We start from the raw sequence: 16,015 nt of genomic DNA, 5'->3' as shown, positions 1-16,015 counted from the left end.
TCTACATATTAACTACCTCCATACCAGTGTCTACATATTAACTATCTCCATCTCCATACCAGTGTCTACATATTAACTATCTCCATACCAGTGTCTACATATTAACTACCTCCATACCAGTGTCTACATATTAACTACCTCCATCTCCATACCAGTGTCTACATATTAACTATCACCATACCAGTGTCTACATATTAACTATCTCCATACCAGTGTCTACATATTAACTATCTCCATACCATACCAGTGTCTACATATTAACTATCACCATACCAGTGTCTACATATTAACTACCTCCATACCAGTGTCTACATATTAACTACCTCCATCTCCATACCAGTGTCTACATATTAACTATCACCATACCAGTGTCTACATATTAACTATCTCCATACCAGTGTCTACATATTAACTATCTCCATACCAGTGTCTACATATTAACTATCTCCATCACCATACCAGTGTCTACATATTAACTACCTCCATACCAGTGTCTACATATTAACTACCTCCATCACCATACCAGTGTCTACATATTAACTATCTCCATACCAGTGTCTACATATTAACTATCTCCATACCAGTGTCTACATATTAACTATCTCCATACCAGTGTCTACATATTAACTATCTCCATACCAGTGTCTACATATTAACTATCTCCATACCAGTGTCTACATATTAACTATCTCCATACCAGTGTCTACATATTAACTATCACCATACCAGTGTCTACATATTAACTATCACCATACCAGTGTCTACATATTAACTACCTCCATCTCCATACCAGTGTCTACATATTAACCATCACCATACCAGTGTCTACATATTAACTACCTCCATCTCCATACCAGTGTCTACATATTAACTATCACCATACCAGTGTCTACATATTAACTACCTCCATACCAGTGTCTACATATTAACTATCTCCATACCAGTGTCTACATATTAACTATCTCCGTACCAGTGTCTACATATTAACTATCTCCATCACCATACCAGTGTCTACATATTAACTATCTCCATACCAGTGTCTACATATTAACTATCTCCATACCAGTGTCTACATATTAACTACCTCCATCACCATACCAGTGTCTACATATTAACTACCTCCATCACCATACCAGTGTCTACATATTAACTATCTCCATACCAGTGTCTACATATTAACTACCTCCATACCAGTGTCTACATATTAACTACCTCCATACCAGTGTCTACATATTAACTACCTCCATACCAGTGTCTACATATTAACTATCTCCATACCAGTGTCTACATATTAACTATCTCCATCTCCATACCAGTGTCTACATATTAACTATCACCATACCAGTGTCTACATATTAACTATCTCCATACCAGTGTCTACATATTAACTATCTCCATACCAGTGTCTACATATTAACTACCTCCATACCAGTGTCTACATATTAACTATCTCCATCACCATACCAGTGTCTACATATTAACTATCTCCATCACCATACCAGTGTCTACATATTAACTATCTCCATACCAGTGTCTACATATTAACTATCTCCATCACCATACCAGTGTCTACATATTAACTACCTCCATCTCCATACCAGTGTCTACATATTAACTATCACCATACCAGTGTCTACATATTAACTACCTCCATACCAGTGTCTACATATTAACTACCTCCATCTCCATACCAGTGTCTACATATTAACTATCTCCATACCAGTGTCTACATATTAACTATCACCATACCAGTGTCTACATATTAACTATCACCATACCAGTGTCAACATAATAACTACCTCCATCCCCATACCAGTGTCTACATATTAACTATCACCATACCAGTGTCTACATATTAACTACCTCCATCTCCATACCAGTGTCTACATATTAACTACCTCCATACCAGTGTCTACATATTAACTATCTCCATACCAGTGTCTACATATTAACTACCTCCATCTCCATACCAGTGTCTACATATTAACTACCTCCATACCAGTGTCTACATATTAACTATCTCCATACCAGTGTCTACATATTAACTATCTCCATACCAGTGTCTACATATTAACTACCTCCATACCAGTGTCTACATATTAACTATCTCCATCTCCATACCAGTGTCTACATATTAACTATCTCCATACCAGTGTCTACATATTAACTACCTCCATACCAGTGTCTACATATTAACTACCTCCATCTCCATACCAGTGTCTACATATTAACTATCACCATACCAGTGTCTACATATTAACTATCTCCATACCAGTGTCTACATATTAACTATCTCCATACCATACCAGTGTCTACATATTAACTATCACCATACCAGTGTCTACATATTAACTACCTCCATACCAGTGTCTACATATTAACTACCTCCATCTCCATACCAGTGTCTACATATTAACTATCACCATACCAGTGTCTACATATTAACTATCTCCATACCAGTGTCTACATATTAACTATCTCCATACCAGTGTCTACATATTAACTATCTCCATCACCATACCAGTGTCTACATATTAACTACCTCCATACCAGTGTCTACATATTAACTACCTCCATCACCATACCAGTGTCTACATATTAACTATCTCCATACCAGTGTCTACATATTAACTACCTCCATCTCCATACCAGTGTCTACATATTAACTATCTCCATACCAGTGTCTACATATTAACTATCTCCATACCAGTGTCTACATATTAACTATCTCCATACCAGTGTCTACATATTAACTATCACCATACCAGTGTCTACATATTAACTATCACCATACCAGTGTCTACATATTAACTACCTCCATCTCCATACCAGTGTCTACATATTAACCATCACCATACCAGTGTCTACATATTAACTACCTCCATCTCCATACCAGTGTCTACATATTAACTATCACCATACCAGTGTCTACATATTAACTATCTCCATCACCATACCAGTGTCTACATATTAACTACCTCCATCTCCATACCAGTGTCTACATATTAACTATCTCCATCACCATACCAGTGTCTACATATTAACTATCTCCATCACCATACCAGTGTCTACATATTAACTACCTCCATCTCCATACCAGTGTCTACATATTAACTATCACCATACCAGTGTCTACATATTAACTACCTCCATACCAGTGTCTACATATTAACTACCTCCATACCAGTGTCTACATATTAACTACCTCCATCACCATACCAGTGTCTACATATTAACTATCTCCATACCAGTGTCTACATATTAACTACCTCCATACCAGTGTCTACATATTAACTACCTCCATACCAGTGTCTACATATTAACTATCTCCATACCAGTGTCTACATATTAACTACCTCCATCTCCATACCAGTGTCTACATATTAACTACCTCCATACCAGTGTCTACATATTAACTATCTCCATACCAGTGTCTACATATTAACTATCTCCATACCAGTGTCTACATATTAACTATCTCCATACCAGTGTCTACATATTAACTACCTCCATACCAGTGTCTACATATTAACTACCTCCATACCAGTGTCTACATATTAACCACCTCCATCACCATACCAGTGTCTACATATTAACTACCTCCATACCAGTGTCTACATATTAACTATCTCCATACCAGTGTCTACATATTAACTATCTCCATACCAGTGTCTACATATTAACTACCTCCATACCAGTGTCTACATATTAACTATCTCCATACCAGTGTCTACATATTAACTACCTCCATCACCATACCAGTGTCTACATATTAACTATCTCCATACCAGTGTCTACATATTAACTACCTCCATCTCCATACCAGTGTCTACATATTAACTATCTCCATCTCCATACCAGTGTCTACATATTAACTATCTCCATACCAGTGTCTACATATTAACTATCTCCATACCAGTGTCTACATATTAACTATCTCCATACCAGTGTCTACATATTAACTATCTCCATACCAGTGTCTACATATTAACTACCTCCATACCAGTGTCTACATATTAACTACCTCCATACCAGTGTCTACATATTAACTATCACCATCTCCATACCAGTGTCTACATATTAACTATCTCCATACCAGTGTCTACATATTAACTACCTCCATACCAGTGTCTACATATTAACTACCTCCATACCAGTGTCTACATATTAACTACCTCCATCTCCATACCAGTGTCTACATATTAACTACCTCCATACCAGTGTCTACATATTAACTACCTCCATACCAGTGTCTACATATTAACTATCACCATCTCCATACCAGTGTCTACATATTAACTACCTCCATACCAGTGTCTACATATTAACTACCTCCATACCAGTGTCTACATATTAACTACCTCCATACCAGTGTCTACATATTAACTACCTCCATACCAGTGTCTACATATTAACTATCTCCATACCAGTGTCTACATATTAACTACCTCCATACCAGTGTCTACATATTAACTATCTCCATACCAGTGTCTACATATTAACTATCTCCATACCAGTGTCTACATATTAACTATCTCCATCTCCATACCAGTGTCTACATAATAACTACCTCCATCTCCATACCAGTGTCTACATATTAACTACCTCCATACCAGTGTCTACATATTAACTATCACCATACCAGTGTCTACATATTAACTATCTCCATACCAGTGTCTACATATTAACTACCTCCATACCAGTGTCTACATATTAACTACCTCCATACCAGTGTCTACATATTAACTACCTCCATCTCCATACCAGTGTCTACATATTAACTATCACCATACCAGTGTCTACATATTAACTATCTCCATACCAGTGTCTACATATTAACTACCTCCATCACCATACCAGTGTCTACATATTAACTACCTCCATCTCCATACCAGTGTCTACATATTAACTATCACCATACCAGTGTCTACATATTAACTATCTCCATACCAGTGTCTACATATTAACTATCTCCGTACCAGTGTCTACATATTAACTATCTCCATACCAGTGTCTACATATTAACTACCTCCATACCAGTGTCTACATATTAACTACCTCCATACCAGTGTCTACATATTAACTACCTCCATACCATACCAGTGTCTACATATTAACTACCTCCATACCAGTGTCTACATATTAACTACCTCCATACCAGTGTCTACATATTAACTACCTCCATACCAGTGTCTACATATTAACTACCTCCATACCAGTGTCTACATATTAACTATCTCCATACCAGTGTCTACATATTAACTACCCCCATCTCCATACCAGTGTCTACATATTAACTATCTCCATACCATACCAGTGTCTACTGTCACGAACCGGCTCAAAGCCCGTAACAAAAGGGAGACACGTGGAGATAAAAAGTAACAAAATATATATTTATTAAATAAAGAAACTATGTATAATATACAATGGTGTGTGTAATCAGTAATCAGTAGTGTAAGTGAATGTTTTGCATGGATGAATGTGATAATGCAAGGTGTTGAAAGATGCTAAAACAAACAACCAAAAAGCACAACCAAACGCAACAAAATCTAACAAAGTGTCTGTATGGAGAGAGTCTCCTTGATGAATGGGGAAGTGGTGATTTTATCCTGGGAGAGTGGGCCCAGGTGTTCCCCATGTAGCTGACGACCCTCCCAACTCCGCCCACCGGCATCCTAATAGGGAAACAAGAGCAAGGAGAGAGAGAAAACGGTAGACAGAGTGGGAGGGTCGTCACATTCCCCCCCATAAAACCGGGGACCAACAAGGACCCCGGAACAACATACCGACCTCTGCGTCCCAACTGACACAGCACTTGCGTCCGTGCACACTTCCAATTTACCCCAGCCAACCTCCTCAGACCTCAGCAACCTTTGCGCACGGGAAGCACTATTTAAGAGGAAAGAAGAATCCCCAGACCTCAGCAACCTTAGTGCATAGGAAGCAACAATTAAGAGGAAAGACTCCCCAGACCTCAGCAACCTTAGTGCATAGGAAGCAACATTTAAGAGGACAGACTCCCCAGACCTCAGCAACCTTAGTGCATAGGAAGCAACATTTAAGAGGAAAGAAGAATAAAAGACCAGGAGGGAACAGACAGTAAAGACAGAACCAGACAATACAACCATTCAGGAACAGGGCGCACGAGAGAGCGCATCAGCAATCACGTTATCCGTTCCCCGAATGTGCTGCACATCGAGATGGAATGATTGTAAAAATAAACACCATCTCATTATCCTCTGATTAGGACACATCATGGACTTCAAAAAGGTGAGAGGGTTATGGTCAGTGTAGACCGTAATAGGTACTACTCCCGACCCGACATAGACCTCAAAGTGTTGCAGCGCCCAGATGAGTGCTAACGCTTCTTTTTCAATAACCGAGTAGTTTAACTGATAATGGTTAAACTTTTTCGAAAAGAAACTGACAGGTCTCTCAACCCCAGACACATCTGCCTGCAGCAAAACTGCCCCTGCCCCCACATGACTAGCATCCACCTTCAAGGTAAATGACAATTCCACGCGAGGAGCAGCCAGCACCGGAGTTGAGGTAAGCAACCTCTTTGCATCTTCGAAAGCGTGTTGACAACGAGAAGACCAAATGTAAACAGCCTTTGCTTTCAGCATATCTGTCAATGGAGCGACCACAGTAGAGAAGTTATTACAAAATCCACGGTAATAACCAATCATGCCCAAGAAACGCATCAGTTCCTTTTTAGTAGTTGGTGGAGGAAACGCATCAATAGCTACCACTTTAGCTCGAACAGGACGCACTTCCCCCTGCCCAACCACCTTTCCAAGGTATGTAACAGTCGCCTGAGCAAACTCACATTTAGCCAGATTGATCGTGAGGTGACCTGCAGCCAGGCGTTCGAATAAGGCTTGAATACGGGACAGATGTTCCTCCCATGTATCTGCATATATCACTACATCGTCCAGATAAACAGCACACCCTGTCAGACCAGCGATAACCCTGTTCATAAGTCGCTGAAAAGTGGCAGGTGCATTACGCAGTCCGAAACTCATAACCAAATACGAGTACAGACCAGAGGGTGTAATAAAGGCAGAGATTTCACGTGCCCTACTCGTCAGTGGCACCTGCCAATAGCCCTTTAACAGGTCAAATTTACTCACAAATCTAGCTGCCCCGACTTGATCAACGCAGTCCTCCATCCGAGGAAGAGGAAATGAATCTGGCTTAGTGACACTGTTGACCTTACGGTAGTCCGTACAAAATCTGTTTGTTCCATCTGGTTTTCTGACCAAGATACAGGGAGAAGCCCAACTGGAGAAAGAAGGCTCTGCTATCTTACTCTCCAGCATGTATCTGACCTCAGCATCCAGACAATGCATTTTCTCTAAAGAAACTCTATAGAACCGCTGACGAATGGGGTCAGCATCTCCAACGTCAATATCATGTTCTATCAAGTTTGTACGTGTAGGTGTATCAGAAAACAAACCTGGAAATCTCAGAATCAGACCAACCATCTCTTCCCGCCTATCAACGGGTAGATGAGTGAGAATGCTGCCCAAATTATCCAGTGTCTCTGAATTTTTCAATCTACCCTGCAGTATGCAATCGTCGGGACCAAGAACATCTTCCTCCTCATTCGTAGACCTATCCTGAGAAGAATCCAAGGGAATAACGGTTTCAGCCAACAGAACAGGTTTACCGTCCTCTATAGATTCCCACTGTTCAGTCTCTGAGGAACGTGCATAATAGGGTTTTAACAAATTTACATGGCACAGCTGGTGTGCTTTCCTCCGTTCTGGAGTGGCAACTAGATAATTTTGCTCAGTGTACTTGCGCACCACTGTATATGGACCTTGAAACTTGGCTTCAAAAGGAGAACCAACAATTGGCAGCAGAGCAAGAACCTGGTCACCTGGACTAAAGTGACGTGGCTCAGTTCGGCGATCAAATATGCCTTTCATCCTCTCCTGTGAAGATGATAGCTTCTCTTTAGCCATTTCGCCAGCGGCATACAAGCGGCGCCGGAAATCACACACATATGATAACAAAGACTGAGGAGGCTCGTGAGACTTCCAGTCATCCTGAAGAACAGATAGAAGTCCACGCACCCTATGTCCAAACACAAGGTCATTTGGACTAAAACCGGTGCTCTCCTGTGAAACCTCCCTAGCGGCTAACAATAACCAAGGCAACCCCTCCTCCCAATCCTTATCCATCTCAGTACAATAACTTCTCAACAAAGACTTAAGTGTTTGATGGAAACGTTCTAGTGCTCCTTGACTTTGCGCGTGATAGGCGCTAGCCAGATTGTGCTTAATATGGAGCTGTTGGAGAACCTGACCAAACAGTTTAGAGGTGAAATTAGACCCTTGATCACTCTGAATGACCTTAGGTATTCCAAACAGTGACAGAAACTGAGTCAAAGCTTTTAACACAGACTTAGTCGTGATAGACCGGAGAGGATAGGCTGCTGGAAACCTTGTGGTCTGACACATCACAGTGAACAGGTAACTACTACCCTTTTTAGAACGAGGCAAAGGACCCACACAGTCAATAATCAGATACTCAAAAGGTTGGCTGAGTACAGGAATAGGAAACAGTGGTACCGGCTTAATAGCTTGATTAGGTTTCCCAGTTAATTGACAGGTGTGACAAGTTTTGATGAAATCAGAAACATCCCTCTTTAATCTAGGCCAAAAGAAATGTCTTAATATGCGATGGTATGTTTTCCCTACACCCATATGTCCAGCAACATCATTGTGAGAAGTTGTCAACACCAACTCACGAAGTTTTACTGGTACCACAACCTGACTAATCGCCTCCCCTAGAAAACAACTACCATGAGACACCCACTTTCTCATCAGGACATCCTCCTGGAGAAAATAACCATGGGCGACATCTCCCAACTGTTCCACAGGCACAATTTGGTCACGCAACTCGTCTAATGTGGAGTCAGTCCGTTGCGCATTGATTAGATCTGAGCGGGTAACAGATAACGGAATAACAGGGAAAGCAGTGGCATACTTCTCATTAGTCGGCACAGTGACCAGTTCGCCACGGCTCATAGAACGCGTCACTGCACACGCACTGAACACCTCTGGGAAGCTCTGTACACTCTCATCAGGAATCTCAACAACTGACGGCTTTGTGGAAACCACTAGAGATGGAAACGCGACAGGCCACACACGCTCACCTGCCAAGTTATTCCCAAGAATAACGTCGATACCCTCAATAGGCAACGAAGGACGCACCCCCACAACAACCTCACCTTTTACCAGCCCACAATCCAACATCATTTTATGTAATGGAACTGAAAGAGTGTTCAGACCTATTCCCCTAATTAGAACACTATTTCCCGAATCAGTCTCAGCTGAAAAGGGTAACACAGACTCCAACACAAACGATTCGGAGGCACCTGTGTCTCTCAAGATCTTTACTGGCACTAATTCCTTACTTCCTAACATAGACACAAAACCTTCCGTAATGAAAGGTAAATAGTCTGGATCAATATGTACTTTCACATGCTCCTGGACCTGAGGCAATGAGTCATGAATGAACTGATGTAGAACAGGCGCAGCTAACGCGGTAGGCTTAGATTTAGCGTAAGCACCCTTTGATCTGAGAAGTGGACATTCGTTTTTCCAATGACCTGAACCTTGACAGTAGTGACACCCTTGCCCAAAGTCAGCTTTATCACGGGAGTCAGGCTCAACCCTAGTTGAATTAAACTCTGCCCGTGAACCAAAGTATTTCGGTGAGCGAAGGTCAAATCTATTCGAACGCCCCCACTCATTCCGCATACGGGGCTCTGCATAGACTCTTTTGTGAGTTAACATATACTCATCCGCCAAAACCGCTGCTTCAACGACATTCTTTACTTTTCGTTCGTTAATATACGTGGCAATGCGATCAGGGATTGTGTCCTTAAATTGCTCTAACATAATCAGATCACACAGCCCTTGGAAAGTCACAACTGCAGAGGCAGAACACCAGCGATTAAACTGTACAGATAATTGTCGCGCAAACTCCACATGAGTCTGTTGATCATCCCTTTTTAAAGTTCTAAATCGTTGGCGGTAAGCCTCAGGGACCAATTCATAAATCTGCAACACAGCCATTTTAACCTTATCATAACAGGTACTGTCGTGTACACTAAGAGCTGAATATGCTTCCTGCGCTTTACCAGTCAGCACACACTGCAACATTAAGGTGCGGTCAGAATCAGGCCAACTCCTAGCGTCAGCAACACGCTCAAACAACAAAAAAAATGTCTCAGGGTCCTTTTCATTAAACTGAGGCAATAACCGTAAGTTCCCAACAATATCAAATGTGTCCGGGGCACGACCAAAAGAGGAACGACCCCTAGGTAACTCTTGGTCACCTTCCCAGAACAAACTCTCCCCTGAAATCTTTCCTTCCCTAATCAACTCTATCCGTTCTTGTTGCAACTTGATTTTAGCCATCTCCATATCTTGTTTAAATGCTAATTCCTTTTCATACTTTACACGATCATGATTTAGCTTCTCACGATCATGCTCCAGCTGTAACAGAAGCAGTTCTTTCTGCTGTTCAAAAAGAAGACTACTAGGACTAACCGATGGAATGGCCATTGTAACGTTACGGGGAGATGACTCCTCAGCAGAGGCTGGCCCAGTGGTAACTTCAAGAACACCACTCTCCATCAGATTGGCCTTCAATATCAACCTAATAGAATTCTTTAAACGTTTATCACTAATTTCAACCTTGTAGTATTCGGCGATTTTCAACAGCTGTTCTTTAGTACCTAATTCTAACAATTCCTCTGATGGAAAGCGAATGAACTCATCTACAAAAGACGCCATAGTTACAAAAAAAAATTCTCACTCTTCCCCTCTGCTGAGCACACCAGACCACAACTCAAGAAATGACAATCACCCTGAGCACCACAGAAGAGAGAGAAGATAAGGAGCTTCCCCAAAACCTACTATAACTCAACCCTAGTCTTCGTGCGGATTTGCGGTGGGTATTTACGCACTGTAGCCCGCTGGCAAGGTAATAAACCCCCCAGCACGCTGGCAGATTCCACCAAGCCACGGATGTGCCCCCGAGACAACTGCTCAGTCCACAGACACCACACAAAAATAACAAACATTAACCATGCCCAACATATTCCAAAAATGAAACACGTCACTAAGCCTATCAGGGGTAAAAGGCTATAGCTCCGGGTAGTAAATTCCACTACCCTACCAAATCTCCCACTGAGGTACACAGCCGATTACTCACCTCCTCAGACCGATGTCCCAACAGAAAGTAGAACAAGAGTTTCCAGGCTGGGCAGGGCCTGGAAACTAACCATTATACTCTCTCTCCAACGCAGCACACAAACCAAACAACAAAGGCAACCAATACTAGGCCTATCAAACTCAAACCAAATATGTAAACCAAACACGTACCTCCACGTTCTCCCAAACCAATACGTTCAATGATCCCGGATGAGCCCCCACTTGTCACGAACCGGCTCAAAGCCCGTAACAAAAGGGAGACACGTGGAGATAAAAAGTAACAAAATATATATTTATTAAATAAAGAAACTATGTATAATATACAATGGTGTGTGTAATCAGTAATCAGTAGTGTAAGTGAATGTTTTGCATGGATGAATGTGATAATGCAAGGTGTTGAAAGATGCTAAAACAAACAACCAAAAAGCACAACCAAACGCAACAAAATCTAACAAAGTGTCTGTATGGAGAGAGTCTCCTTGATGAATGGGGAAGTGGTGATTTTATCCTGGGAGAGTGGGCCCAGGTGTTCCCCATGTAGCTGACGACCCTCCCAACTCCGCCCACCGGCATCCTAATAGGGAAACAAGAGCAAGGAGAGAGAGAAAACGGTAGACAGAGTGGGAGGGTCGTCACACTACATATTAACTATCTCCATACCATACCAGTGTCTACATATTAACTATCTCCATACCAGTGTCTACATATTAACTATCTCCATACCAGTGTCTACATATTAACTACCTCCATACCAGTGTCTACATATTAACTACCTCCGTACCAGTGTCTACATATTAACTACCTCCATACCAGTGTCTACATATTAACTACCTCCGTACCAGTGTCTACATATTAACTATCTCCATACCAGTGTCTACATATTAACTACCTCCATACCAGTGTCTACATATTAACTATCTCCATACCAGTGTCTACATATTAACTATCTCCATACCAGTGTCTACATATTAACTACCTCCATACCATACCAGTGTCTACATATTAACTATCTCCATACCAGTGTCTACATATTAACTACCTCCATACCAGTGTCTACATATTAACTATCTCCATACCAGTGTCTACATATTAACTACCCCCATCTCCATACCAGTGTCTACATATTAACTATCTCCATACCATACCAGTGTCTACATATTAACTATCTCCATACCATACCAGTGTCTACATATTAACTATCTCCATACCAGTGTCTACATATTAACTACCTCCATACCAGTGTCTACATATTAACTACCTCCATACCAGTGTCTACATATTAACTACCTCCATCTCCATACCAGTGTCTACATATTAACTATCACCATACCAGTGTCTACATATTAACTACCCCCATCTCCATACCAGTGTCTACATATTAACTATCTCCATACCAGTGTCTACATATTAACTACCTCCATACCAGTGTCTACATATTAACTACCTCCATACCAGTGTCTACATATTAACTATCACCATACCAGTGTCTACATATTAACTATCTCCATACCAGTGTCTACATATTAACTACCTCCATCTCCATACCAGTGTCTACATATTAACTATCTCCATACCAGTGTCTACATATTAACTATCACCATACCAGTGTCTACATATTAACTATCTCCATACCAGTGTCTACATATTAACTATCTCCATACCAGTGTCTACATATTAACTATCACCATACCAGTGTCTACATATTAACTACCTCCATCTCCATACCAGTGTCTACATATTAACTATCACCATACCAGTGTCTACATATTAACTATCTCCATACCAGTGTCTACATATTAACTATCTCCATACCAGTGTCTACATATTAACTATCTCCATCACCATACCAGTGTCTACATATTAACTACCTCCATACCAGTGTCTACATATTAACTACCTCCATACCAGTGTCTACATATTAACTATCTCCATACCAGTGTCTACATATTAACTACCTCCATCACCATACCAGTGTCTACATATTAACTATCTCCATACCAGTGTCTACATATTAACTACCTCCATCACCATACCAGTGTCTACATATTAACTATCTCCATACCAGTGTCTACATATTAACTACCTCCATCACCATACCAGTGTCTACATATTAACTACCTCCATCACCATACCAGTGTCTACATATTAACTATCTCCATACCAGTGTCTACATATTAACTACCTCCATCACCATACCAGTGTCTACATATTAACTACCTCCATCTCCATACCAGTGTCTACATATTAACTATCACCATACCAGTGTCTACATATTAACTATCTCCATACCAGTGTCTACATATTAACTACCTCCATCACCATACCAGTGTCTACATATTAACTACCTCCGTACCAGTGTCTACATATTAACTACCTCCGTACCAGTGTCTACATATTAACTATCTCCATACCAGTGTCTACATATTAACTACCTCCATACCAGTGTCTACATATTAACTATCTCCATACCAGTGTCTACATATTAACTATCTCCATACCAGTGTCTACATATTAACTATCACCATACCAGTGTCTACATATTAACTACCTCCATCTCCATACCAGTGTCTACATATTAACTACCTCCATACCAGTGTCTACATATTAACTACCTCCATACCAGTGTCTACATATTAACTATCTCCATACCAGTGTCTACATGTGAAAACGGCACTTTTCTGTTCCGTTGTTAAAAAGAGAAGAAAGCTTCTCTGTGACATCACAGGATGAAAAGTCAGAAAAACTGTGATTTTCAAATCACCGTACACCTGGCGACAACGTGCACTGCTCCCTGTTGTCACAGGAGTCACAAGCGCGCGATGGGGATAGCCTTACCTGTTTTGAACCCCACATTTTAAGCTAAAAAATATAACAACTATATATATATATATATATGCAGTACCAGTTAAAAGTTTGGATACACCTACTCATTCAAGGGTTTGTCTTCTACAGTTTTTTTATTTTATTTTTTTATTGTAGAATAATAGTGAAGACATCACAACTTTGAAATAACACATATGGAATCATGTAGAAACCCAAAAAGTGTTAAACAAATCAAAATATACGTATTTTGTATTTGAGATTCTTCAAAGTAGCCACCTTTTGCCTTGATGACAGCTTTGAAAGAGAGAGAGAGAGGCATTCTCTCAGCATTCTCTCAACCAACTTCATGAGGTAGTCAGTCACCTGGAATACATTTCAATGAACAGGTGTGCCTTGTTAAAAGTTCATGTCTAATTTCTTTCCTTAATGCGTTTGAGCCAATCAGTTGTTTTGTGACAAGGTAGAGGTGATATACAGAAGATAGCCCTATTTGGTAAAAGTCCATATTATGGCAAGAGCAGCTCAAATAAGCAAAGAGAAATGACAGTACATCATTACTTTAAGATATGAAGGTCAGTCTAAACAGAAAATGTCAAGACCTTTCAAAGTTTCTTCAAGTGCAGTTGCAAAAACCATCAAGCGCTATGATGAAACTGGCTCTCATGAGGACCGCCACAGGAAAGGAAGACCCAGTATCAAGGCACAAGGTGAGATCCAAATGTAGACACAGGAGGCAGATGGTTAAAGTCTTACAATATTTATTCATCCAAAGGGGTAGGCAAGAGAATGTTTGTGGACAGGCAAAAAGGTCAAAACCAGATCAGAGTCCAGGAGGTACAGAGTGGCAGACAGGCTCGTGGTCAAGGCAGGCAGAATGGTCAGGCAGGCGGGTACAAAGTACAGAAACAGGCAAGGGTCAAAACTGGGAGGACTAGAAAAGGAGAATGCAAACAGCAGGAGAATGGGAAAATCACTGTTTGACTTGGAAACATACAAGACAAACTGGCAGAGACAGGAAACACAGGGATAAATACACTGGGGAAAATAAGCGACACCTGGAGGGGTTGGAGACAATCACAAGGGCAGGTGAAACAGATCAGGGCGTGACACCCAGAGTTACCTCTGCTGCAGACGATAAGTTCATTACAGTTAACTGCACCTTCTTCAAGGCTGTTGGAAAAGCATTCCAGGTGAAGCTGGTTGAGAGAATGCCAAGAGTGTGCAAAGCTGTCATCAAGTCTAAGGGTGGCTACTTTGAAGAATCTCAAATATAAAATCACTTTTTTGGTTATCCTGTTTGGGATAGGGGGCAGCATTTTCACGTTCGGATGAAAAGTGTGCCCAGAGTAAACTGCCTGCTACTCAGGCCCAGATGCTAATATATGCATATTATTAGTAGTATTGGATAGAAAACACTCTGACGTCTCTAAAACTGTTTGAATGATGTATGTGAGTATAACAGAACTCATATGGCAGGCGAAAACCTGAGAAAATTCCAACCAGGAAGTGAGAAATCTGAGGTTTGTAGTTTTTCAACTCATTGCCTATCGAATATACAGTGTCTATGGGATCACATTGCACTTCTTAAGGCTTCCACTAGATGTCAACAGTCTTTAGAACCTTGTTTGATGCTTCTACTGTGAAGGAGGGAGGCATGGGAGCTGAATGAGTCAGAGGTCTGCCAGAGTGACGTGAGCTGGTGATGCGCTATCACGTGACAGTAACCTGCATTCCATCACATTTCTACAGACAAAGGAATTCTCTGGTTGAAACATTATTGAAGATTTATGATAAAAATATCCTAAAGATTGATTCTATACTTCGTTGACATGTTTCTACGAACTGTAATATGACTTTTCGTCCAAACTTTCACCTGGACTTGCCCGCGCGTTGTGATTTTGGATTGTGTACTAAACGCGCAAACAAAAAGGAGGTATTTGGACATAAATTATGGACTT

The 16,015-nt window shown here is 40.8% G+C and overlaps 1 protein-coding gene across 1 annotated transcript; it reads right to left on the bottom strand.

The window, feature by feature from the left end:
- Positions 1 to 5,379: 5,379 nt before the first annotated feature.
- On the bottom strand, positions 5,380 to 11,870 carry LOC129813225 (uncharacterized). Its single transcript, XM_055865514.1, has 2 exons — positions 7,332 to 11,870; positions 5,380 to 6,027 (listed from the first exon to the last, which is right to left on the bottom strand). Exons 1-2 carry the CDS (start codon positions 10,812 to 10,814, stop codon positions 5,890 to 5,892), a joined length of 3,621 nt encoding a protein of 1,206 aa, XP_055721489.1. The 5' UTR covers positions 10,815 to 11,870; the 3' UTR covers positions 5,380 to 5,889.
- Between the last annotated feature and the right edge of the window lie 4,145 nt (positions 11,871 to 16,015).

Source organism: Salvelinus fontinalis, chromosome 16 (genome assembly GCF_029448725.1).
Source record: "Salvelinus fontinalis isolate EN_2023a chromosome 16, ASM2944872v1, whole genome shotgun sequence".
In the NCBI taxonomy this organism is placed as follows: domain Eukaryota; kingdom Metazoa; phylum Chordata; class Actinopteri; order Salmoniformes; family Salmonidae; genus Salvelinus; species Salvelinus fontinalis.
The sequence above is the reverse complement of the archived record's forward strand: the minus strand, read 5'-3'. Positions and strand labels throughout refer to the sequence as shown.